This window comes from Uloborus diversus, chromosome 10 (genome assembly GCF_026930045.1).
Source record: "Uloborus diversus isolate 005 chromosome 10, Udiv.v.3.1, whole genome shotgun sequence".
Classification (NCBI taxonomy): Eukaryota; Metazoa; Arthropoda; class Arachnida; order Araneae; family Uloboridae; genus Uloborus; species Uloborus diversus.
Window position 1 is genome coordinate 31,816,965 of NC_072740.1, and position 26,355 is coordinate 31,843,319.

Genomic DNA, 26,355 nt, shown 5'->3' on the forward strand with positions numbered 1-26,355 from the left:
TAAAAAGTTTCTTAAAGCCCCCGTATCTCAAAATCTTTTTATCTCGATTTTTTTTCTTTAATGTGAAATTCGATATATATAGATTCGACTGTATGCAATATTCCTACTGCGCGGCTCATAAAATTAAACATATTTAACAATTTGCAGAATCTATGAAAAAGAAAGGCTGCATATACGTGGATTTAATAAATCAATCTCATTTCTAAAGCGAAGTGTCAAATTTCACTCAATTATCAAAAAATTGTCGCAGCAGAGGGAGGCGTCTTTATGCTTGAGGGTCACACATGGAGCAGATTTTCAATGGCATTGGGGGGGGGGGGAGCGAAGTGAATTTTTTACCTTTGTTACTCAGAAAAATGTCGTTTTGATTTTTTTTCTTTTTCTTCTTTTTTTTTCTTTCTTTTCTCTCTTCTTTTTCCCTTTTTTTTTGAGACTAACGTTTCGGGGGGGGGGGTGTCCCCAACCCCCCCCCTTAGCTACGCCCCTGGAGATCCGGGTTCCCGAACCGTATGTTTTGCACAATCGTCATCAGAGATTGCCTACAATTACATACCCAGGACGTCAATTTCAAAAAACTTCAATTTAGAGCCCTTTTACCACCCAAATCCCCAAGCGCTCTCTACCCATTACTGGAGATTGTATAAAATTTTGTTTTTAGGACTTCTATTTGAAAAATTTTTGGTAGATCCCTGGGCATCCACTCCCCTTAATGTCATCAAAGTTCATCTAAAATTTCTTTTTTTATGACTTCAATTTCTTTAAAATTCCGGGTGAGAGACGCCCCTGTTAATATCATTGAAGATCATCTACTATTGCGTTTGTGGAACTTAGATTTCGAAAAATTACCGAGGGAGAGCCCCTAAACGTCTCCTGTCCTTAACATTATCAAAGATTATCAAAAAACTGCGTTTTAAAAACTAAATGAAAATTTTCTTGGAGAGCGTAATGGGAGGAAATAGACTTTTCCTCGGGGGGGGGGGGGGGCAGCTAAGGTCTCAGCCAAAAAAAAAAAAAAAATAATGTAGCCACAAAATTTACAGATGAAAAGAATAATATTGTATGCAGTCAAAGAAAGTTCAGACGTTCAGAGTTGCAAATCTCTCGTGGAATGTTTACGAAATTTATCACTTAAAAACAGTTTTAGTCAATTTCTGATGACGTTAAGAGAAGTAAATCAAGAGGGGGTCTGGATATTCTGATTCTAAAGTGTTAATTGCTGAGGTTCTAATAATTAAAAATTAATTGTATTAGTTTTTTTCGCTTAACTAAATTAATTGTTTGCGTCATGTTCCGGTAAAACAATCATTTGAAGTTTAGTTTGATTTTTGCGACACTGAAGAGAATATGAAGCTATATGCTACGGTTTCGCATAATTTTCAACGTTCCCTGAAATTCCTATAACGATATGGTAACCAGTATGGAAGAATGTTAAACAAAAAACTGGGGATGTGTCCCCAAATCCAGGAATGATTTGGGTATTGGAGAGACAGCAAAAGAAAACCCAATAGTAAACCCATAATATTAAAAAATATTTATTACGATTGTAACACCTCAAAACGTAAAAAACCAAATTTTCTCAAAATAAATACATGTTTTCGAAAATAACGTTCAACACTGGACGCTTTTCTTGACATTTATCATCCTAGAGTTGAAACATGATTGGAGGCAGTTATTGTGACAAAAGTAGTAGAAAAAACAAGCATCATGGCCGTTAATGAATTTATGCGTGGAGGAAAACTATCGGTAATCGGAAACAGTGGATTTTTTTTTTTTTAAATAAAAGTAAAAGTTTCAATACATCGTCTAATTAATCTGCGACGTGTAATAAAACAAAATAAATATTATTTGATGTTTTTCATGATTATTTAATAATCAAAAACTTAGCAAAACGGCGAGGAGGAAAAACGCTGTTTGTCCTCTAAACTCTACTCAATTGAGGCGTGAATGTATTTTTCCACACTGACAGAAAGTGTGAGATGGCTTTAGAGTTTGAGGAGCCTATTACGGATCCCGAAAAGGTGAGGTTTTTTTCAAATCTAATAGCAATACCTATCGGTATATGCAATATAACAAATGTCCCTTTAAATTGCTTTACTTTCCATCGATCCATTGTATCAAAATGAATTTGAAACTAACGACGGTTGATGTTTTCGTATGTTGCGCTTTTGAAGTTTCTCCGTGACATTTCCAATTCATTAACAATTGAAGTCCTTATTTCTGTTATATTTGACGAAAAAGAGACCTGCCGGTCTTTAATTAGCTATTCAGAATGTATATCCGATAAACGAACGTAATGTAACTAATTTTAATTGTTCACCAAGAAGGCGATTTCTCGCCAAGTGGGTTACGATGTGTGCATACTTTCAACTCGGCTAGTTTTTCTAGTTTTGAGTGTCCATTTTTTTTTCGACCGCGGAATTTTCGCATAATTTGAGTAGTTAGAGATTCATTATAAGATCAAAATGACATTTTATGCGTGGAAATTCAATTAAAAATCCGCTTTGTTGTCAATAATATACACAACAGATACCTATGGGATTTTGTATTTTGTAGTATCAGAAAAGATAATTACTCGTCAAACGGGTTTCATATCTCTTTGTTTAGTATTAGTAGCAGAGTAAGGTGTGAATCATTTTGCTTTTATATGTACAGTAATTTTAACTGCAATGTAGATAGACCTTTTTCTCCTCATATGCCTGTTATCTACCGCTGTTATGGTTGGTGATCTATTGTTATTCTCTCATCTTTTTTTTATTTTTTTTTTATTTTAAGATTTATGACAAAGGTTCAAATTTTATCACATTAGAAATGATTTATTTCATTATGAAAGTGAAAATGTTATTTGTTGTGTAGACATGATTTACAATAGAGTTTGATTTTTATAAAACTCATTTGTATTGCATTTCTTTGATATAAAAAATGAGTGGGATGGTTAATGTCATTTTATCATTAATATAAATGTGTGGAGTGGTTAGTTTCAATGTGCTAGAGTATGTTTTGGGGGAAAGGAAAATAGATTGTTTATTTGATTTTAAGCAGTGATGTTCATTATATATTTTCTTCAAATGCACGTCTATTTTAAGTTTTAATATAATGATTCACCATAAAATGCTATTATTTCCACCTCTTTCATTATTGTGCTTAAGAAACATTTTCATTTGCAAGCTATCCATTAAAAAGGGAGAATGGGATTTCTTTAAACTTCAGCTGTCACTTTGAGAGTTATAAATCAACCTCATTTTTTGTGTTTAGAATTCTATTCAAACTAACTATCTCATGAGATGCAACAAAAATAATTTGATAGTTAGTAATTAAAATAGTTTGAGAACTCTTACTATATGGTGAATTGATGATGATGAGTATGTAAAAAAGGGCTCTTACAGTTTTGTGCTTTAATAATGTTAAATTTTATTACTTATTTTTTATGAAAGTAAACTATTTGCTACAGTAATATTTTTCTAAATTGTAAGATAAGACATTATTATCAAAACCCAATGATGCAAAAATCATTATTATTGAATCTATTCCTATCAATTCCCCTCAAATTTTTTAAGATCAATGTAAAGTACTTTTGATGTATGTGGCTAATAATTTTCTATAATAAAAAATGATGTAGCCGTAAAAAGAAAGATCTGGAAAAAATTCGACCATTTAAGCAGCAAAACTAAAGAAACATTTTGTTCAGCAGTATACAAATAAATATAATTCTATCAAAATATAGGTTTAAAAAGTAATCTAGGAAAACTGCAAACAGTGTAGAAACAACTTGGCCCTAGTGCTAAAACAAAATTCTATACAATTAGCTGGATATTATGTATGAATATCAAACAAAATGATGAATTAACAAAAAAGTAATTGTGGTACAAAAATTAAAGCAATTGTTTAAATTTCAGTGAAATGCAATGAAATGAAAATTATCAATTGGATGGATAAGACTGAGTTTTATCAACCAATTTTGATAGATTTGGTTACTTGTTAAAATTCTCAATATTGACTGCTGATGTTTATCGATTAATTTGCTCCTTTATTTTTTACTCATGTTTGCAAATAATTGTTACTAAACATTGTAACATTCCTTAATATTTGTATATCAGTAAATCCTGGAAGTAAAGATGTGTAGAACTCTAAAAATGCCGGGGGGCGAGTGGATAAGTTCTGAAAGGTACAGGTTTCAGACTTGGATAAGACGGACAAAAGAAAGGAATTCAAAGCAGGTGGATTGTAATACTGGACAAGGGAAATAGCAAGAGCCATTATAAGCCAAAAAATCGTTGGAATAATCATTATTGCAGAAAGGGCATAAGTCGCTTTTACTTTCAAAATTGAGTTAGCTGTGGTTTTTCCATATTTGTATGTACTGGCATCAACTAGTGTAGCAGGGAAGTCAATCCTTGTACCGTGGAGTCCCTCTATCTGAACACTCTCTAATGTGAACACCCCAATATTCTGAACACATTTTGATGTCCCGGCAAATACATATGCATTTTCCAGTCTCCCTCTATAATAAACACCTCCATAATCTGAACATTTTTGTTCAGTCCCTTGAGTGTTCAGAAGAGAGTCCACTGTACAACAAAGCACTTTATTTAGGGGTCACGATTTTCATTTAGTGCAGAAAGGGCATAAGTCCTGGACTTACGCCCTTTCTGCACTAAACGTGAAGGAAGAAATAGTAAGAGGCAATAGAAGAACTAGATTTTTATGCGTAATGAAGTAAAAACGAATAACTCCTTTGATCTAGATAATTTCGGTAATGGTAGGTTCAGGGGGTTAGGGGGATCAAAATTACGGAATCGGAATGAAATTCGCTAATTTCTCAGGGATTTCATTAAAATCACTCTTGGAACTGTAAAAAAAACTGTATGCTTTCAGGGAGATATGCACAGGTCAAAATAAAAACAATACTGCAGGAGACTTTTCCTGGAAATAACAAAATTTGATAAGATTGCTGATGATTTTCCTATGAAAGAACATTTGTTTGTCCTTTGTGACTGGGATTTTAGGACAGCAAAATGAATGTTAAACAAAAATGACCAATTATTACCATGTGAATTCTTATCTCTTATAAAGTGAAATTCCGAAATAACATCAAGATTCACCGTCACATCTGTTGAAAACAATGAAATCTGTAACTGCTAAAACAGGGCCCTTCGTTTTTTAAGAGGACTTATCCCCCAAATTGAGATTTTGGACAAAGATTCTACTGGGCGATAAATATTTGCAACTATCAAACATTCATGATGGTTAAATATTGGATAGAAAATCAAATGAGAATGGTTTCAGGCTAGCTATTTTATTTACTTTTTTCAAGAGAATATTGCAAAGTAACGCTTGTGTGCTGAACTACCTTTGCCAATATTGAATACAAAGGGGAATTTTCATATTGTTGGAGTCATACTAATACTCGTATGTACACGGAACTTGGTACACAAAACTAGACAAGAGAAGGAAAGAAAAATAGATAAATAGAAATAATTTCCATGGAGGATGTATTTGATGAATATGATTTTACACGCTTGTAAAGCTTTTGCGTTTTATCTTAGTTTGTTAGTTTTTGTATTTGTTTTAATGTTGTTACTCCAGACTTTATTATTTCACTAAAACAAGATGAGAGAAAAAGGAAAATACACGATGTATTTTCTTAAGATAACGAATTTATGAATACGGATTGCACTAATTATTTTTGTTACTTTGTTATATCATTTTTTACTATCATAAGTCAGTTTGAAACAAATCTGTTTCATTTGATTTACATTTTCATCACTCTAAACTAGTCTTTCTGGATATTTATTGCAGAAAGGGCATAAGTCTAAGTTAGAAAAAAAAATTAGTTAATTTCAGTGACGAAATGAACCGTAATTTAAGGTGAGGTAATGATCCTACTTGTGGCTAGATTAGTCAAAAAAAAATTTCATAGAATTCAGTTCATTTCTGAATGAAATAATCACTTTTTATTGATTCCTGGAAAATTGCATTAGTTGGATTTAGCCCTTTCTGAAATAATCAATTCACCTACCTTAAGCTGTAGAGGGTCACTACAAGTTTCTCCCATGTTAAAAAGAGATAAGAGTTCCTCATTAGTACAATATATTTGTAAACATAAGTGTAAATGTAATCGCAGTATTGTAAAAAAAAACTTTGTATCTTTAACTGTAATGTCGAATGAAAATATCCATCCATGTAAAGTATTTCCGAAACGTTCTTTTTACAAATATCTCGTCCTTTCCGTGTAAATAAAGTTATGATTCAAAATTATTCTAAATGAATAGTTACAGTGATACAGACAACACACAGCGACAAGTGATTATTAAAGGCAAAGAACTCACGCTGCCAAAAGCGAACCTATCACTATTGTTCTCTATCGAACGTAACAGATAGGAAGTAATTTTCTTTTTAAGAACTGTTTATATTGCTGAAATTAGTTCTATATTAATCATCAGAAAATGGCAGAAGGAAATAGGGATGAAATTATCCAGAAATTGATCGAACAAAATAATGCCCTGATGGATATGCTGAAAATTCATAGTAAAAACAAAACTGTTCCGAATCCTCAGAACAAAAATGTCAACCTGCAGTTTGAAAAATATGACGAATCTGTTGAGTCATGGGATTCATATATTGACAGATTTATAGCTTTTTTAGATGTTCAGAACATTTCTGATGAAAAGCGAGGGAAGGTATTCCTTTCATGTTTATCGTCGAAATTGTTTACCTTATTGACAAGTCTTATCATTCCAGTCAAGCCTGCCGATAAAAATTTCAATGATTTGTGGACAATTTTAAGTAAACATTGGAATCCAAAGCCATTAATAATCCCTGCACGACACAGTGACGTAGCTAGACCCGACTTTCGGGGGGGGGGGGGTTACTTCTTTTATATATATATATATAATCGTTTGGAATTTTTTCCTTTTCTTCTTTTTTTTTCTTTCTCTTCTCTCTTCTTTTTCTCTTTTTTTTTTGAGACTAACTTTTCGGGGGGGGGGGGGGGGGGGTTTGTCCCCAAACCCCCCCCTTAGCTACGCCCCTGGCACGACATGCATTTCTAAATCGAAAGCAGCAGGAAATTGAATCCATTTCGCGCTATTTGGCAGAATTACGCTCACTTGCCGTTCCTTGTTTGTATCCAGATGATGTGCTGAATATTATGCTACGACGGGATGTGTTCGTAAGTGGATTAAGGAATAGTCGAATACTGAACAGAATTTTCGAGGAGAAAAATGATATTGATTTGGAAACTACTTTGAATATCGCTCTGGCAATGGAGAAAGCATTCAAAGGTGCTAAAGATTTGATTGGAAATGAGAAGTTTATTTCAATTAATGCACTAAAACCCAAATCTAAAGATTGCCAAAAGAAAACAAAAATAGTGAAAACACAAGACTTATCGTTGTGGGAAAAACAACCACAGTAGTGCAAACTGTAGATTTAAGAACAGTACCTGTAATTACTGTACAAAACAGGGACATTTGCAGAAAGTGTTTCAAATCTAAACAGGACATTAAAAAGGGTCCCAAGAAGAATAAATAAATTATTCTCCTGAATGAAGAATCTCAGCCTGAAACAGAACAACTTTCATTCTATGCCCCGCAGCTAAAAGGAAATAGATCTCCAATTCTTTCAGATATCGAAATTGACGGGTATCCCACAAAGATAGAGTTGGATACTGATGCAGCTATCTCCACGATAAGCATGAAAAAATTCTGTAAGATACGAAGAAACCGGTTTTGCCATGCAATGTTATTCGTAAATCCAGAGGCGTGACTTGGCCACGTAAAGTAGGGGGGCAAACTTTTTTTTCAAGGGAAATTTATTCGATTCATGTTTTGCCATCCAACTAAAATTCTAAAAAAAATTTACTTTTTCAAAAACTAAATGAATTTAAGAAATCATAACTTTTAACGCAATGTACATTACTCAGTTTAAACAGAATAGAGCTACAAAGAGTAATGCGCACATACATCCGGAGAAGTATCACTCTTTCCCAAAAAAAAAAAAAAAAATGCTGATACTCCTTTGTTGTTGTATTTATAGTTTGCATGATCACTGGCACCAAACAGTTTTGCTTACATTTTGTAATCCTAAAGTGTGGATACCGTTTTCTAAGTTGCGTTGGTTTTAATTCCCGAATAATTCCATGAACTAGTTAGAAAGTTCAAGGAATTCTGTACTTTGGAAATGATTTTTGTTTTTTTCCGAAGTTGTTTTCCAGGATCCTAGGAATGAAGAATCTGTACACCTTGCTATTAGTGACCTATGCCCTGAACCAAAGTAATATTCTATTTCAGTGACGCAACCAGAAAAAAATAGGAGGGAGGAGGGGGCACATCGAAAAAGATAAGAAAAATGTAAAACTGATAGAAAAGGGGGGTCCGGGGGTTCTCTCCCGGAAAATTGTTGAAACTTTTAGCTTCCAAAACACAATTTTAGACTTTCTTCGTTGATGTTAGGGTGACAAAAGGTACAGGGATCTCAGCGGAATTTCTAGAACTTGAAGCTTTAAAGACGCGATTGTAGGCCAAATTTTATCGACGTTTAGACCTCAAGATTCAGAAAATTTTCAAGTGGCCAATGGCCACTAGACTCAAAAAACTTGGTGGCCACCAGTTTTACCGGGTTTCGAAAACAGCGCTCTAGTACGAGAAGGGGGGGGGGGGGGGATTTCAATTTATTTTTTGAAACAAATATTATGAAAGTGGTGCTAAAAGAATGCAAACAAGAAATATAAATTATATTAATCATGGAAATATAAGAAGCATTGGGTGAAGGTTGGGAGTTCCTGAAGCAAATGGTTCATTCCATCCATTTAAAGTTTCATAAGAAAAAAAAAATATTAAACCAAAAATTAAGTAGTGTACACAGTACCATGGTCCCACAGTGAAAAAAAAAGAATTTCCCATAAAAACAACAACAAATTTCTTTAAAATCTTTTTGTAGGTCATTGCAAATGCCATGGCAGTAAAAATCAACATGCACTTTTCAGGTAACTAGTTTAATGAAAAGAATTAATTGCAAGAAAATTAGGACGAAGGGAATAGAAAAAAAAAATTAGATAAACATGATCAAACATGGCGACCACGTTCCGTACGCAGCGTCTCCATGTTAGGATGACTATGAAAGGAAAACGATGAAAGGACTGGCTATTTGGCTTATATTTTAATCTGATGCGATTGATGATTAAAAAATTACATCTAATAAATAGAATCTAGCCTCCGTTGTTTAAACGAATTTCAATGGAACGTATTCCTAATTGATCACGAGTATTAGCGTCCACATCACAGCAGAAATATGTATAAGATATAGTTTATAGAAATATAGTTTTCTTTCTTTCTATTTTTAATGATGTATAGGATTTCTAATGAAATACAGGATTTATGGGACAACATGGAACATTGATTATGGCAAAGGAATGATAAAACGGGGCGCGGGAGGAGTGGGGGCTTTGTGCGGTCAAAAACAAGTTGCCTTTTCAAGTTTTAAATTAATTAATTTGTCTTCCTATTTTGACGATTTTCAGAATAAAGGCTGTTTGAGTTAGTTGGGAGTCAAATAGGATCAGAATGACCTTCGAGGTTTTATGTAAAAAAACATACAATATGGTGCTTTTTTTGTTTTTCTTTTTTGTTTTTTTTTTTTTTTTAATTTTATTTATTTTTTATTTTAAGCGTCAAAATTTGCATAATATTTTCATGAGTAGATTTTTGAATTTGTAGCATAAAAGTAGTTATAAATAATAATTAATCCTTAAAAAACTACAATTAAGACAAAATAGTCAGTTTTTAGCACATAAGCGTCTAAATCAGTTAGAATTTAAGAAAATGTTCTGGAAATAAAATTTTGCATTTTTCCAGAAAATAATTACGAATTACCCGGAAAAAAGGGCACATTTTGCGTTGTTATCAGTAGTTTGCATTGCAATAAACATCTAATGCCATTTTCGGAAACTTATGCACTTAAAAAGTCTTGTGTACTGCCATCTTGGGAATGACCAAATATGGCGGCTACGACAAAAATTAAGAAATAATTTTTTGGCCTGAAAACAATTTAAAAATAATAAATCTTCGTGAAACTACAATTCAGTTTAAAAGTTTTTAGCACATTTGCGTCCTAAGCAATGAGGATAAGATTAGTTTTAAGAACAAAATTTTTTCATTTCTCAAGGAAATTACGTATTTAAAATAAAACTAAAAAAAAAGTTTTAGCGTGTTTTGCGTTGTTTTCATTAGTTTGCAGTTAAAGAAAACATCCAATTCTGTTTTGCTTCTGGAAACTTAGGCATTTCAGCATCGGCGTCTACTTTCATCTTATGAATGACCAAAAATGGCGACTATGTTTCATTCATAGCTGAAAAGACATTTCGATTAAAAAAACGATTTTTCCAATTGACCCTACCATCCGCAGGCTTGTGCTTTAGATGCAGGAAAATGTTCTTCTCCCGTTAAATTTGTGCATAATTCCTGTTCACCCTAGGAATTTTTTTTTCTTTGGAACTACTGAGGGGCAAAAATGGCGTCCGCGGAAGTTTTTTTTTTTTTTTTTGGTCGCTTTTTTTATTTTATTGCCAGCTTCATTTTGCCTCAAAACGTTTGCTTTTTTTTTTTTTTTTTTCCCGGGAAACATCGATAAAAAGGAAGATTAGAACTCAAGGTACGAAATTCCCTGGGGAAAAATTGGAAAAAAATTTTGGGGGGCAAAATTTGAAATTTCCCTGACACTTTTATTTATGTCATTTTCCCTGACAATTCCAGGTTTTTCTGGTACGAACCCTGTTAATAAACGTATATTCCTGCGGCCTATAATCTGCAAGTTCTAAAATGGGCCTGAAGAAAAAAAAAAGCTTCGTATAACCCGAGGCCGTATATAATACGATGTAAAAAAAAAATAAAGTTTGAATTTAATATACCATTTGAACAACTAAACTAAAAACGTAAAAAGGTAATTACTTTGAAGGCATAATCAAAGTTAATCTGGAATATAATCTAAAATATAATGATTTCTTCTTGTGAATCATGATTATAGTACGCTAATTACTTGAAAAACAAAGAGTCAAGACAAAGGAGCAAACGCTCTAATCTTGTGCAAATGGCTTCCAAATTCACTGTATTCTTGCTTATTTTACATGCCCTGAATCGCGTAAGAGGAACATTCAAGCAACGTAAAATAACCAACATACAGGCAGGCAGTGAGAAAGAACATGGAAGCTTTGTAAAATAAACAACATTCAGTCGGAGTACGGTCTCTATCGGTGAATCCTTATTGTACTGATTCATCTGTGGAGTGGTGTGGAATTCTTTTCTTAGGATCTAAAATAAAAATAACCCCCAAAAAATTTGGCGACTGTAGAAATTTTTTGGGGTCGCCAATTCTGAAAACTAAGTCGCCACGTGGCGAGTGGCGACCGTAAATCTTGACCTTTATCGACGTTAGGGTAACGGATGGAGCTCAACGACTGTCCCCGATCGATTTTTTTTATAGGTTGAAATCAATTCCTCCTCCCCCTGCTTTCAACATTGAAGTTGAAAAACGCAATTTTAGAAAAACGTTGAAGATTTTACGGGAAGGAGGTTCTGAAGCACTTCCCTGGTAAAATTTTCAAAATTATTTTGCTAAAAACTAAAGCAATGTTTTATAATCAGGGGCTATTCCACTTTAAAAAAAAATTAAGTATACTTTAAAAAACCAAACTACTAATGATATTTTGGTATGGTGGCATAGGGACCCTTGCCCGAATATTTTCTGAAATTCAAGTCTTAAAACGTGGTTGTAAGACCATTATTTTGTAATATTAGGGCCAGTAATTTTTTGAAATTAAAACTCCAAAAACGTAATTTTAAGCGATTTTTGATGTTGTTCGGTAATTGGGGGCTTTCCCCTGGAAAATTCGCGAAATTGAAACCTGAAAATGAAATGTCAAATGCTCCATAATGCTTCCAGTGTGTGGGGGGGGGGGGGGGGGGCTCTTCGTAGGAGCAACATTTTGATAACTTTCTTATTTTTAGACAAACTAGGGAAAAAAAGAGAAAAAATAGGACAGAGTAGGGGGGGGGGGGGGGGGCGGGGGCGATTGCTGATCAATAAGCTGTTACTTTTGAATATTTTTTATTCAAAGATTTATTTTTAAAAGAAATTAAGATTTTCCCGTAACATTACTATTAATTTCTAAAAATTACTTTGTTTTCGAAAGACGTCTTCTCATCAATAATCAAGAATAGTTTTAAAAAACATTCAACACAAACATTCTATGGGGCTCGGGCTTTAAACATCCTTTCTGGTTGTACCACTGTTCTATTTTGACCCGTCCATTACATGGTTGGTTGTTCATTCATGTGAGCTCCAATTAAAGGATTAAAAGTAAATTTCGCTTTAAGAAAAACTTTGGAATTTTGCAGCAACATTTCCGCTCTTTCCCGAAGACACTCATTTTTTTGGGCATGTAATCCTAGTTTACTACCTGAATTTAGTGAACTAGGATTACATGCCTATATGTATTGTGAGGGGGGGAGATGTTCATCATCACTTTGGGATTAGGCGATCAGGTACATGGGCCTCTTCTGGGCTTCAGTTGCGCCGCCTTGGTGCAGTTTAAAAGCAGATTAATTATAGGTTGAAATTACTAATTGGTGGTTGAAGACAAGGATACATCTTTTGCATATAATTCATGACAATTGCATTGATAATATGCGAATTACCTTTTATTATCATTTGAAAATAATATATAGATCATTTGACAAACTATTTTAAAAAATCCTTTGCTTAAGAACTAGGGGGGCAAAATAGTACTTTGCTCATAGCTTAAAAAAAGGTGGGGGGGCACTTGTCCCTCTATGCCCCCCTAGTTTATGCCAATGCGTAAATCTTATACTGGAAATGCCATTATTCCTTTAGGACAGGTGGAAGTTGAAGCTAAATATCAAAGCCAAATGAAGAAAGTCAAACTTTTTATACTTAAGGAAAATTTGGACACAATTTTTGGCAGAGAATGGCTATATTCTTTCCAAATTGATTGGAATTTCGTAAAATCAATTAAATCAGAATCCGTGGGTAAAATACACAACAATCCATAGGTTTTGTTGCTGGATAAATACAAGGACATATTTGATGAAGAACTTGGTGCAATAAAAAATTTCAAGGGCAAATTAGAACCCAAACCAGAAGTTCAGCCAGTTTTTATCAATGCCAGAAGTGTTCCTTTTTCTCTGAAAAGTAGGGCTGAAAATGAAATAGATAGATTAGAAAAGCAATGAAATGCTAGGTCCACTTTTGCAAGAATTGAAATTGGGTGCAGATTTGAAGGGGAAGGAGCAACGCTACAGTCTGGAGTCCGGTTGTATTTTCTATGGCCAAAGAGTTTGTATTTCAACCATTTTGCAAAGACAGATCTTGGACCAATTACATGCTGGTCACATTGGCATGGTAAAAATGAAGGCCATAGCTCGCTCATTCGTGTATTGGGAGAACATAGATCAAGATATTGAAAATATGGCCAAGAACTGTAGAGAGTGCAAGGTACCATACAAATCCCAATAAATCCAAAGTTCACTAATCGGGAGTATCCTACAAAGCCCTGGGAACGAATGCAGATTTTGCCGGTCCTTTCATAGATAGTATGTTTTTCGTTATAGTTGATACTCATTCGAAGTGGATGGAGACTTACCCAATGCTTACCTACTACATCTTATAACACGATTAAGTTTTGAGAGACTGTTTTTTACGTTATGAACTACCTATAACATTGGTTAGTGACAATGGCTCACAGTTTACTTCTGATGAATTGCGGAATCTCATGAACAGCTGTGGAATAAAGCACAAAACATGCGCTCCTTTTAAACCATCAAGCAATGAGCAAGCTGATAGGTATGTTTTCCTTGAAACAGTCCTTGTGTGCACTTCAAAATTACTCAGGATCCTTGAAGTAAAAACTAGCATAATTTCTGACATTACAGATTAGCTCCAAGTAGTACAACTGGCCCGAGTCCTTCGATGCTTTTTCTCAAAAGAGAAATACGAACAGAACAAGGATTGATTTTGTTGAGCTGGAACTCAAGAGAGAAATGGAAGAAAAAAACAAAGAAACCACGACATATATTTCAGGGATAGAGTTTTCAAAATTGGAGATGAAGTTGCAATCAGAAATTACAATGCTCCAAATTGTAAATGGGTTTTTGGAAATATAGTATCAAGAGATGGACAACTAAATTATACTATATTGGTTGATAGAGTTTTGATGAGACGCCATATAGATCAAATTCCTTCAGCTGGTAACTTTCTAACAGAGAACCAACATCTTAACCCTAATCAATTTTACCCATCAAGATGTACAAAAAGTTACAAGGACTTATCACCTCCAGCTGAAATCGCAGATCAGTCTTAGAGTGCTCCTACGCAAGATTCACATAGTGAAAATGCATCAGATGGCCCGCCCATCACACCAGCTCCTCAGCCCTCAAGTCAGCTTGAGTCCTCAAATTCTAGTGATGACTTCTTCCTAAAAATAAAAACCTAAATCTACTTTTTATTTTACATTTGAGAAAAAAAAAACTGGAAGGGGGGCGGGGGTGCAGGGCTCGAAAATTATATTGCCCAACATGCCCGGGGCATGTAAAAATTCCGATTGGGCATGAATCTTTTACCCTTACATGCCCAGCTGGGCATGTAATTATTACAATTTTTAAATTAAGTGTTTTTAATTTTAATGACTTATTATGTACTACTTACTTAAACTTTTTTTATGTTGTATATTGAAATAATTCTTGATTCATATATAAAGCTGTGAAATTAATTTTTTATGATTAATGCTAGACAACAAACTCAAATATGGGGTGGGGGGGGGGGAATGTTATCTCTTCAGATAGGGTTACCAACTTCAAACTTATCGCCACTTGGTGTCTGGAGATTCAATGTTAAACTGTTCGCCTCTGGCTATGCGATGTTTAACTGTTACTTAGGGAGAAAGTTATAATTTGTTTGATTTTTCGATGCTAAAAAGGATAATTAACTTTAAATAAACTCGTTTATTTACTGTTTTTTCTTTAAATGCCTATGTTTATGATATGTTTATCATAGGACTCCAAAATGCAATTCTAAAATAATTTTATCAAAAATATTTATTTTACAAGCCTTTTTTATACTTTTGATGCCGTCATTTTAAGGATTGCGATTTCTTTGTATCCGCTCTGGGAATCTGATTTTTCTAATTTTCGATGTTTTGTACCCTTTGTTAAGACGTAAACAAAATTATTTTTTTATTTCGCCCAATCCAAAAAAAAGTGGACATGAGGATCAAAATTCAAATTTCATTCAATATGGTTGAAATTTTGCATACGCACTGTTAAAAGTATACTATTTCATATTTTATTGAAAAAAAATTTCATTTATGTCATTAACATTCTTATTTTAATTACTAAAGTGGAACTATATCAGTACGAACTAGACTGCACCAAAACTGCTTATGTTGCATGGTCTATTACAGCTGAACAAATAATTCTAGAAATCTATAAAGTTTCACACATAATCTGACATTCATTAGCAACAGTTTTTTCCTGAAGAGAAATGTCTACTAATCTTCACTACAAAAGGTAAGCATATTTAATTATTCTTAATTATTGTGTCACACCCGCAACAAAAAAATGCATTTATATTTCCACAGAAAAATTTATTTGCCTATAAGTTTTGAAACTTTGTATTCTAAAATAGTTTACTAAAGTACTTTGAATAACGAACAGAAAAAAAATTAATTAATGTTTTAATTGGAGTTATTAAGCGTTGCGGGTGTGACGTGTTCCTGTTGCGGGTGTGACATTTAGTTAAAGTCACACCCGCAACATCTTTTTAAATTAAACACAAATGTAATTCTGGAATGCATGTAGATGACAGCACTAATGTTTTAACCTTTGGCCTAACCTTTGGCCTTTGACTTATTTGTCTAGACCCCCAGTTAATTCAAAATTAGTATCTTTAGAGCATGTGCAGTTGATTTATTTAGTTTGGTATTCTATATTATTGGTTCTCCTAAGAAACATTTTTGTATTTCTTGATTTATAATTAAGGCAACTATTCAATAAGGTAAGATTTGTTTTTTTTTTTTTAAATAAAACTTTAAAAAACCAAAACAATATTTTATCTTTTTTAATATGTATAAAAATGTATAATTTTGCTTTCAGCATTTGACTTTTCCCCCCTTTACTTTTTAAAACAAATAATGTAATATTAGGGATAGATTATTTTTTACTTCAAATTCAAAATAAATATAAAGAAATAATAAAAATAGTAATGAAACTTTTATTAAAATATTTATTAAAAAAAACTTTGTATGAAATTCTGTCAGTTAAAGTTTTAAATGAATCAAAACTTAATGCTTATAATTTCATTTGGGGTTAAAAAATTCAAAGAACTTCAAAAAAAAAAAAAAAAAAACAACATGTTCAACAATGTATTCTGGGACTTGTAGTGCTATATTATTCACTTTACACTTTTTTTTTGCAGAAGAATGAACAGCACTGAAAGATTCCGAAATCATCGTAAAAAGATGAAAGAAAACTCGGCTAAATACTCGGAATATTTTCTAAAAGAAAGGGAAAGAAACAAAGCAAGAATAGAAATTACGAAGAAACTACTTTAAAAAATTACATCTGTGGCCATGAAAAAAAAGAAAATGTAGAGGCAAAACCAGAATGAGAGGCAGAGAAAGTGTAGAGAGAGAAAGAAATCTTTGACAAAAGGGGCCACACCATCTCCAGCTGTAGAAACGAAGTCGATGGCAATTTTTTGAAGAGCTCAAACCTTTGGTAATGCAATCCATAGACAGGTACAATCTTCTGTTAATGTCATACAACCATAAAGACTACAACATTAAAATTGCATGGTCATACTTTGCAAGGACTCATAGATAAGGAGCTGTGGATGGTGTTGGTGCGGTAACAAAAAAATAAAATAAAAATGGTGTCACTTGCCGTTCTACAGCGTAGAGCAACAGTCAATTCTGCATCGGATTTTGCCATTTGAGCAGAAAAGGCTCAGAAATCAGAGTACTTTATTCTGCGGAGAGCGATATCACAAAAGATGTTGCAAAAATGCTTCACGCACGCTGCTGCCTTGTACAAAGTTATACCAAACTTACAATCGGTACACCATGTTGTACCGATCGATACGGGTACAATTCAAGTGGCAGGCACTAACTGCAGAAAGTGCACTGAAAACAGTTTCATTGCTGCCTCAGTCGGAAACGATCTCCCTTGGTAATATAAATGCTATTGGAGATTTTGTAGAATTAGTTTTGTTTTCTACCTCAAAAAAAAAAAAAAAAAAAAAAAAAAAAAAAAAAAAGGTCAAATCAAGCAAATAGATGGAGAAGACATACAAGTAGAATACTTGGAAAAAAAAACCCTTCAGAACATGTATACATCTGGCCCAATCAGTCCGACATATCATGGGAGAAACAGAACATTATGATAAGAAAACTAACACCCCCTGAAATCATCAATTCTAGATTGGAAATGAGATTTATGTAAAAAAATTTCCTTAGTTATTTGCAATTTCTCTTATTTATTACTGTGCTAATCATAAAATGTCTGATTGATAACTATTTGTGTATGTTGTTATTTTATTGGCCACACAAGTCACACCCGCAACGGGGTGTCACACCCGCAACGGCAACTTTGAATATTTTTTACAGTGAAACTAATTGAGTGAATATCTAAATTTTTGTATAGAATAATTAGTTAAGTATTACTGTCTAACATAAAAAAAAACCAGTTCGATCAGTTGATATAATTCACAGAGTTTTTAATGTTTTGATCGCAAGGTGAAAATGCATGTCCTTTTTATGTCACACCCGCAACGGGTAGAAATTAATTTCTTAAAAAATAAATAAAATATCAATCAACTTGCAAATTGGCATCAATGTACCTGCAAGTAATCTTTATTGAAAAATATAAAAATTGAAACCTATACTCTAAAATATTTTTGCTGATGACTAATTTAGTTAGTGTAAATGTCACACCCGCAACTTTGGATTGGGCGATTTTTGTAAAAATCACGAAGTTTATAACTTTCAAACGAAATTCTTTGCTCTTGAACAGTGTATTGGTTCAAAAAGTAAAATGCTGAACCAATGCCTGAATTTTTTTGTTACAATTATTTTAAATACTATACATAAAACATTTTTAGTACAATTTAAACATAATGTAGAATGGTAAATAAATATTGATACTTGAGGGGTGCCCATCTCCCAGAGAGCGATGCCGCCCCCCTTCCCCGAATACTCGAAAAACACTCAAGAATGATATTCTCAACGGAAAAGAGGGAAAACACTCAACTTTAAGTGTCAATGATGCAGTTTGAGCATGCACAACATTCTAAAATTTCAATTTACAAAAAAAAAAAAACAATTTTCACAAAATTATTTGATTTTTCACAAAAAACGGACCCTGTTAAAAATCCTGGACAGACCCCTGCTCAAGTTTTATGGGAGTTTCAGAGTTGCATAATAGCTCATTTTAAAGCAAACTACATGTGCCTTACTTTGATATGTAACAACATAAATATTTCTGGGGAAAATATTTTTTCACAATTTAAAATTTTGACATTGTCTCTCAAAAATTCAGTTTTTTTTAAAATGTATTTTTATGACTGCATCCCAAATGTTCAGAGTGGTCTCCTAAACGGATCAACTAACAGCAAATATTGTAGGATAATTTTTTCAAAAAACTGGCTTTAAAAATCCTAACTAGTGATGTGCCAAACATCCGAGGGAAAATCAAGATTTGTATCCTTATCTGTTTTTTACAGAGCTTAAACAAATCTTTTATATCCTTAAATTTCAACACATATTTGAATTCTAACTATAGATAGGTATGAAACATTCTTAAATTCTATTTAAATTAGGACTTATGCGAGTGAGCTGAAAATTGCAGGAAATGTAAAATAGGGCATGATATGCAAATGATTAGAATTGCAGACCGGTAGCACATGCGTATGCACCCTCTGATCGGCGGATCGAACCGAATATAAATAGAAGGCTGTAGCGAGACGTGTATGGTTATATGCTAGAATAAATGTCAACTGAATCTTTACTAGGCCTCTTCGACGAAAGAAAGCGAAATTTTTGCAAATTTCGGAGTTTGTACGGGACAGAATCGTTGTCATTCGTGAAGCTGGATTGTTGTATCGTGCAGTAGCCGCTCGTGTGCAGCTGGGAGTGGACCCCGAAATGTGACGTCGGCTCGCGATGACAGACACCTAGTAGTGCGTATGGCGCTGATGGATAGCACAGCTTCTTCTAGACAATTGGCAGCACAGTCGGTCAACAGCTACAGGTGTTTAATTGTGTGCTTCATTAATTCGGAGACGTCTGCTATAGCCTGGGCTGCGTGCAAGGATTCCTTTACACAGGATTCCTCTCATGCAAAACCATCATCGCCTGTGGCTGCAATGGGCCAATGTGCATAGGAGCTGGCATGCTGATTGGCAGCAGGTTGTCTTTTCTGACAAATCCCGTTTCAATTTGTGGCACTACGATGGCCGAATTCGTGTCGGGCGCTATTCTGGTGAACGGCACATTCTGGAGTGCATTATCGAACGCCACAGTAGACGAACACCCGGAGTTGTGGTCTGGGGTGCCATAGCATATCATGGACGATCACAATTGCTACAAATTGTGGACAATTTGAGCAGTACCCGATGCATAAACAAAGTTTTACAGCCCCAAGCTATTCCTGTCCTGCAAGGATTGCCAGGGGCTGTATTCTAGGATAATGCCTGTCCACATGTCGCCAGGACTGTCAAATCCTACCTTGATTCACAGCAGGTACAGCTTCTTCCTCGGCCTGCATATTCCCGGATATGTCACCGATTGAACATGTGTGGGATTTTGTTGGGCAGCGTCTCGCTCGTGATCCTCGTCCTGTTGCTTCGACAGACGAACTTTGGTTGCGCATACAAACAATATGGAATACTCTTCCTCAGGCAGATATTCAGTTTCACTCCATGCCCAGTTGTGTAGCAGCTCTTATTACGGCGCATGGTGGCCACACAAAATACTAATTTCTATCTCTTTTTTATTGTTTGTTTGGTTTGAAAATGTAATCATTTATTTGTACCATTACCATTCAACTGTATTGAATTTCATTCAACTATGATGCTTTCTTCATGGTGTTGTAATTTTCACAAACAGGAGTGCGAGTTTGACTTGTTTTTTTGTGTGTGTATGTGGAATCGTAGCCCCCAAACAGATAATCTGATTTTGTTAGTTCTTTTTTATGCTCAAAAGGTGACTTGTTCGAAAATGTTCTTAGCTTGGTCTAGTCTTTGTAAAACTGTAATGACCTAGGGGTGTCCACCTTTTCCCCTAATACAACAGATAAAAATACCCTTGAAAATAACCCTCCTAAAATTTTCAATGCCGCGGTCTGACCTCCCATAGGTGGACACCTATGAATTAACGAAGATATTAATTAAAAATCAACTTGGCGTTTTTAGCAATTTTAACAGTGAGACCTTACGTGTGCATTTAAATATTGGCAATAGTATAAAGCATGAAATTTTCTGCTTTTAATGTTTGTTTGGAATTTCCAAGGTTTTTTTTTATTTTTATTTCCAATGCAGCAGGCAGTAAAAACATAAATCCTTGCACCATACAGAGACAAAAACAAGGGGAAAAGTTAGGAATTTCCAAGTAGGAGTTATAATCTTGTTTACTTTAAAGTAAATTTTAAGTACAATGTTACACCTTTATACTCCACGTTTTAAAATTTACCTGCTTTCCGTTTCTGGCATGTTGTGACCTACAAGAAGTTCTCACGGATCTAGACACTTAGTAATCCGTATCCACAGACCTAACTTTTAATGATCCGGCACATTGCTAGTTATAACTTAAGTTTTTTGTTAAATTTTTTTTATTCCAATAATTTTTAAATAGTATACTTATAAAATTTTGATGTAGTTACAGAATATCATGTTCGACACATAGCAGTTTTTCTTTAAAAAATTTCCTATCTGTTGATCCCGTCATAGTCCCACTCTGAAAACTCTTGGCCCTATTCACTAAAATACAGTAAAAACCATGCTTTTTTTTTTTTCAAATGTTATTCTCGATTTTTTTTTTAATTTGAAAATTTTGGAATTTTTTTTATATTTTAAGTACTTAAATTACACATTCAACTAAAGTAAGTGCATGTCTTTCTCTTCTAAGTGAGTTATAATACAGCTCAGCAGCTCTCATAAAGCTTGAATTATAAAATTTTAAAGCATTGCCAGCAAGTTAAAAAGAAGTGCTTTTAAACCATTTTCAGCAATTAATTATTAATCAAGTATGAAAGTTTTTTTTAATATTATATACAGTATAACCCCTCTAATAGGGACACTAATTGGACAATTTTTTTGTCCGCAAAAGAGGGGTGTCCATAGGACAGGGGTTTAATAATGTTATTTTCTTTGGAATCAGAGAATAAAAAATTGTCCGTATATGAGGGGTGGCGGTTAGTAGGGGTTTTACTGTATATTTAAGATGTCGGAGAGTAAGGCTTCCGAAAATCGGGGAAAATCTGAGACGGTCAGGTTAAGAATTCTTTTTATTTATAGGTTGATATGATCCATTTACCTGTGGAATAATATTAATTTGTGCAAATAAAATAAACAGCAACTTTTGTAGGGCCAAAAGGTGCAAGACCTTTTACTTCACTCCTATCAATAAATATAAATGAATGCTAAGAATTAAAAATGATGTGTTTGTGGGATGATGAGGTGAATGAGTTGGTAATCCCATAATGATAAAGGAGCAAATGAGCTTGACGGAAAGCAATGTTTCATTGCTGTGAGGTTAATCACTGAACATTTGGTCAAAAAAAAAAAAGTTTGACAAACTTTGCATCTAAAGTATTCAACACATTGTATGAGGATCGTAAAATACTTTTCTTTTGGTGCATTCCAATATTTCTGCTTCTTGTTGAACACTCAATGCAGCAAATTCAGCAGCCACTATAGGCTTTGTAGGCCACTGTAGCATAATAGCTGTAAGCTCATTTGCACTATGTATACTTCCGTGGGACTCGCTCTAGCTACAGTAGAGTCCTGGGCAGTACTGTCATTTCAAAATTTTCTAGGGGAGAGAGGGGAGGGGACTAAAGATTTGTGCTCAATACATTTTATAGGGACAAAACAATAAAATGCGTACACAATGCCACATTTAATTATTTCCAAAATCCAGAGGACCTCCTTACCACCCAATTGATGGGCTTGGAGTTCATGAGGGGTGGAATACATATCATCATTCCCATAATACATCATCGGGTAATTTCACATCAAATCCAACCAATGGCCAAAACCTCATGTCTTCGGATTTTGTTGATTTTTGGCTCAAATGGAGTATTAGCGCAACAGGGAAAATATACCAAGTTTTGGATTTTTTTTAATTATTTGTTGGTGAGTTATAAATTTTTAAAGTTTTGACAAAGTCACAAATTTTGCATTACTGAGTAATCTTTATAAGGCCGTAATTAAAAATCTATTTGACTTAAAGAGCTGAAACTGGTACAGTTTTGTTCAGTATTTTATGAGGTTTTATACAATATGTGATATGACCTAGCTACTCTACCTTTTATTTTTAAATTTTTTTTACAAAAAATTTTAAAACTTCAAAAAATTTTCAAAATTGAAATTTTAAATTTTTTTGAAAATAAATTATTTTATTTTGTCTTATTTTATCAATATATATGCAAAATTTCACGATGGCATTCTTGTGGTATCAAAAGGAAAAAAAATGTATTTCCTCATTTAACCTCTTCATTCACATAAAATTCATACTAGCTTGACCAGATTGATCACCCAAGTGGGAAGGGGGGGGGGGGGGGGTAGCATGGTGAATAATGTGCCATTAAGATATTAAAGGGGATGTTTTTTTAATGGAGTCTTTTGTTTTCTGTGAATGGGGTTTCATTCCATGGGTGGGGGTAATGGGATCGGTATCCCAGAGTTGATAAGTTTATGTATTATTATTATTTTTATAATTTGTAAAGTTTATTCATTTATTTTTTTAAGTAGTTGAGATAGAATTATCAGAATTAAGACATGATTAATTGTAGTTGACCAGGAATAAAAACTCGTGAAATATTTTTTCATCCTTTAGCACAATTTGTGTACATGGAAATGACTTTGCAGTATCTACAAATGAATCACTGATATATATCAAGTACTGTAAAACCAAAAGATGAACAAATATTTTGTTTAAAGCTAAATAAAGTTGTAGATCATGTAATAATTACCTTATGTATCAATGACAACACTCATACTAAGAGGAAGAACAGTTTTTACGAAAATCATTATGTGGTTCATTGCAGACTTTTATTTCTTCTGGTTTCATACATTTTACGAAATAATTTCTTTCTCTAAACTATTTAAAAAATATTTTAATGAAAGCCTCAAATGAAAAGACAAGTTCTGAAGTCTTTTCCAACACTCCAACACTTTTTTTTTTTGACTGTTCAAATCCAAATAATGATCAAAAAAAGTTCTTTGAAAGGTGAAAATTAGGCATTAAATTTTACTTTTAACCGCACAGAGTTTCATGCATATTTTATGTTTCAAAATTTGATGCTTTTTTTTTCTTGTTCTGACTGTATTGTGGATGAAGCGTAGTAATGCCGACAAGTGTGAGGGTGTTAGAGCCATTTATGCCTTCAAAGCACTCTTGGGATTCTTTAGTTATTTTTTTCTCTTATTATTTAAAAATTATTTAGAGTTAAGATTCATAAACACTACCGATCTGTCATACATAATGTATCTCTATAAATTTTAAGTAACCAAGCAAGCAAATTAAGTAGTAGGCTGAAGTTTTGACTGAAATATGCTTTTGGGGATATTTTCAAATGTAAAAGATGGGGGGGGGGAGAGAGAGAGGTTAATGACAGTGATCTAGTTGGGTTTTGCTCCATGTAATTTTTAAAAACTTAGTTTGTCTGTTTTGTGCATTTATGTACCTAAGTTGCATTAATTGGAAACATGGGGCGGGGGGGGGGGATTGGAATACTTCCAGCACGTTTAAAAAATAATAATAGTTTTACAATTTTTGAAATCTGGTCTTAATCTCTAAAGCTTTGCTGGTAACTTTGCATGAATTGAATTTAGCATTTTACAATAAAATGAAAATTCAGGAAAACATTTGGGAGGTGAGGGACTTTTGGTTTAAACCAAAAAGCCCTGTATATGTATAATATATATACTAGATAAAATAATAGTAAATTTGTTACTAAAATAGTGCTTAAAAAAGGTTTATTAAACCAATTTTTTAAATAAAAGATTTCAAATTTAATTATTTTTTCAATTATAAATTTTTTCATTAAAAAAAATTACTTGTACTCGTCGTTGTAAATGCTTGTAATTGCTAAGTACTTATTTTTTCATGCAATAGCTATGGTTTATACTTGAATTACTCTTTAACAGATAAGGTGTTTTTCACAACTAGAATTAAAGCAACTGTTGAAAGAGGAAATATTTTTTTTTCTGCATGATACCAAAAGAATGCCATCTTGAAATTTTGAATAAATGTTACTAACAGAAGGCTAAGTAACATATATTTTTTTCAAGAAAATTAAAAATTTCGATTTTGAATTTTTACAAATTAAAAAAGAACTTCCTTATTAAAAAAATTAAAAAAAATTTTATTTTAGCAACTAGGCTTTGTTATGTATTTTTGAAAACCTCATAAAAGACTGAACAAAACAGCACCTATTGTTGACTTTTAAGTCAAATAGTACTCTAATAACAGCACTCTTAAGATTTTAATCAATGCAAAATTTAGGATTCTTCCGAAATTTAAAAAACGCATAACTTTGCAAAGAATTGTTGAAAAAATTTGAAACTTCAGTTTTTTCATCCTGAAGGTAAGTATAATAAACAGACAAAAAATCATAACAATCCAAAACATTGACCTTCAAAATTTATTTTTATTAGTTGATTTGGTATGGAATGAGCCCATCACAAAATTTTACGCAGTTGCGGAACCAATAAATGCACATTTACATTGATGTACATCTTTGTTTCTTCAATATGCACTTCATTTGTAACCCTTCGGCTGATTTCAAACAATTTTTTCTACTTAAGCAGTCATTTAATTATAAAAAGGAATATTGAAAAATATTCTGTGCAAACTGCAATATAATTTTAATGGAGTTTTAGAGGGCTCTGCCCGCCGCTCGTTGGGCTTGCCAACCCCGGTTTGCCACCTCTGGTAACTCAAAGCAACTTGCAGCAGGTGACTATAAATGATTTTAAGGGGGTTGAGACATCCCTGGATATCCTCCGAACTAAAGACCTTTAAAGGTTTAGAGGGGTTTTAAAAAGCGGAAATGGCTTCCCCTAGTTGCCTTCTATCCAACAGTGCAGGTATTGATCTGGTAGACACGGCCAGTTCGTAGTTGTTCGTAGTTTTCTGTGCGCCTCGTAGTTGATACTTACAGACACAGAGGCGCACAGAAATAAATAGTTTAGACTAGGGCCCCCCCCCCCCCCTGCTCGCTTTGCACGCCAACCCATTTGCCATTCACCTCGAAGATTTTATGCTTTTTAGGGTGTCATTACATTCTTGGATATCTTCAAGTCATAATCAGTACTGGATATCCGACCCCTCAAGGTTTAGAGGGGTAAGACAGGGTGCAATAAATATATTTTATAAGGAGATTAACAACCTATATCCGACGGTGGGCTGTGTTGGACGGACCGGTAAGGTGTTGAACTCTTAACCCAAGGGTGTCCACCTAGAAGGGGTCATGGCACAGACTGCACCAATAAAATTTTTAAGGGGGGATGTTGTTTTGAGAGGTATTTTTTTGGGGGGGGGGCTAGTGTTTTTGCCGATGCCAGCCAGTCAAAAATCATCCTTGTTTGTTAATGGTGAATGGGGCACGTTAAATATGTCACAGTTCAAAGAATCAATACATCTGGGAGTGCTGGACCAGGGATTGCTCATCTTCTGGCCTTGATCAAAAAACAGAGCTGTCTTCAGGCCCCCATCCAACAGTTTAGACCAAAAATGGTAGGTACGGAGAATCCTGGAGTGTGATGTATCCAATGGTACCAGTATAAAATTGGCAAACGTTGTAAGTCTAGCGAAGATGTGGTTGCAGACAGGCAGTCACAGAAATTAATATTATCGTATCAGATAATCTGTTATGCAAATTGTTCTGAATGATGTTTAATTTTCGAACTACAAATAATTAGAAATTCACGAAAAAACATTTCAGCAATTATTTTGCTTTTCGTAATTGCATATGTAAAGCCTAATAAATGCAAATTCCATTCCATTCATTGGATATTCAAGGGGTCACAGTACCTTTCGAACATTTTTTTAAAATTTAAGTAAATTTT

The 26,355-nt window shown here is 33.7% G+C and overlaps 1 protein-coding gene across 1 annotated transcript in view; it reads left to right on the plus strand.

The window, feature by feature from the left end:
- The first annotated feature begins 1,898 nt into the window (after positions 1–1,898).
- Positions 1,899–26,355, plus strand: part of LOC129231385 (F-actin-capping protein subunit alpha-like) — a 65,704-nt gene continuing 41,247 nt past the window's right edge. Inside the window, exon 1 of the mRNA XM_054865682.1 lies at positions 1,899–2,018. Within this exon, the coding sequence (XP_054721657.1) occupies positions 1,977–2,018 (42 nt within the window). The 5' untranslated portion in view covers positions 1,899–1,976. The remainder of the gene's footprint in view (positions 2,019–26,355) is intronic.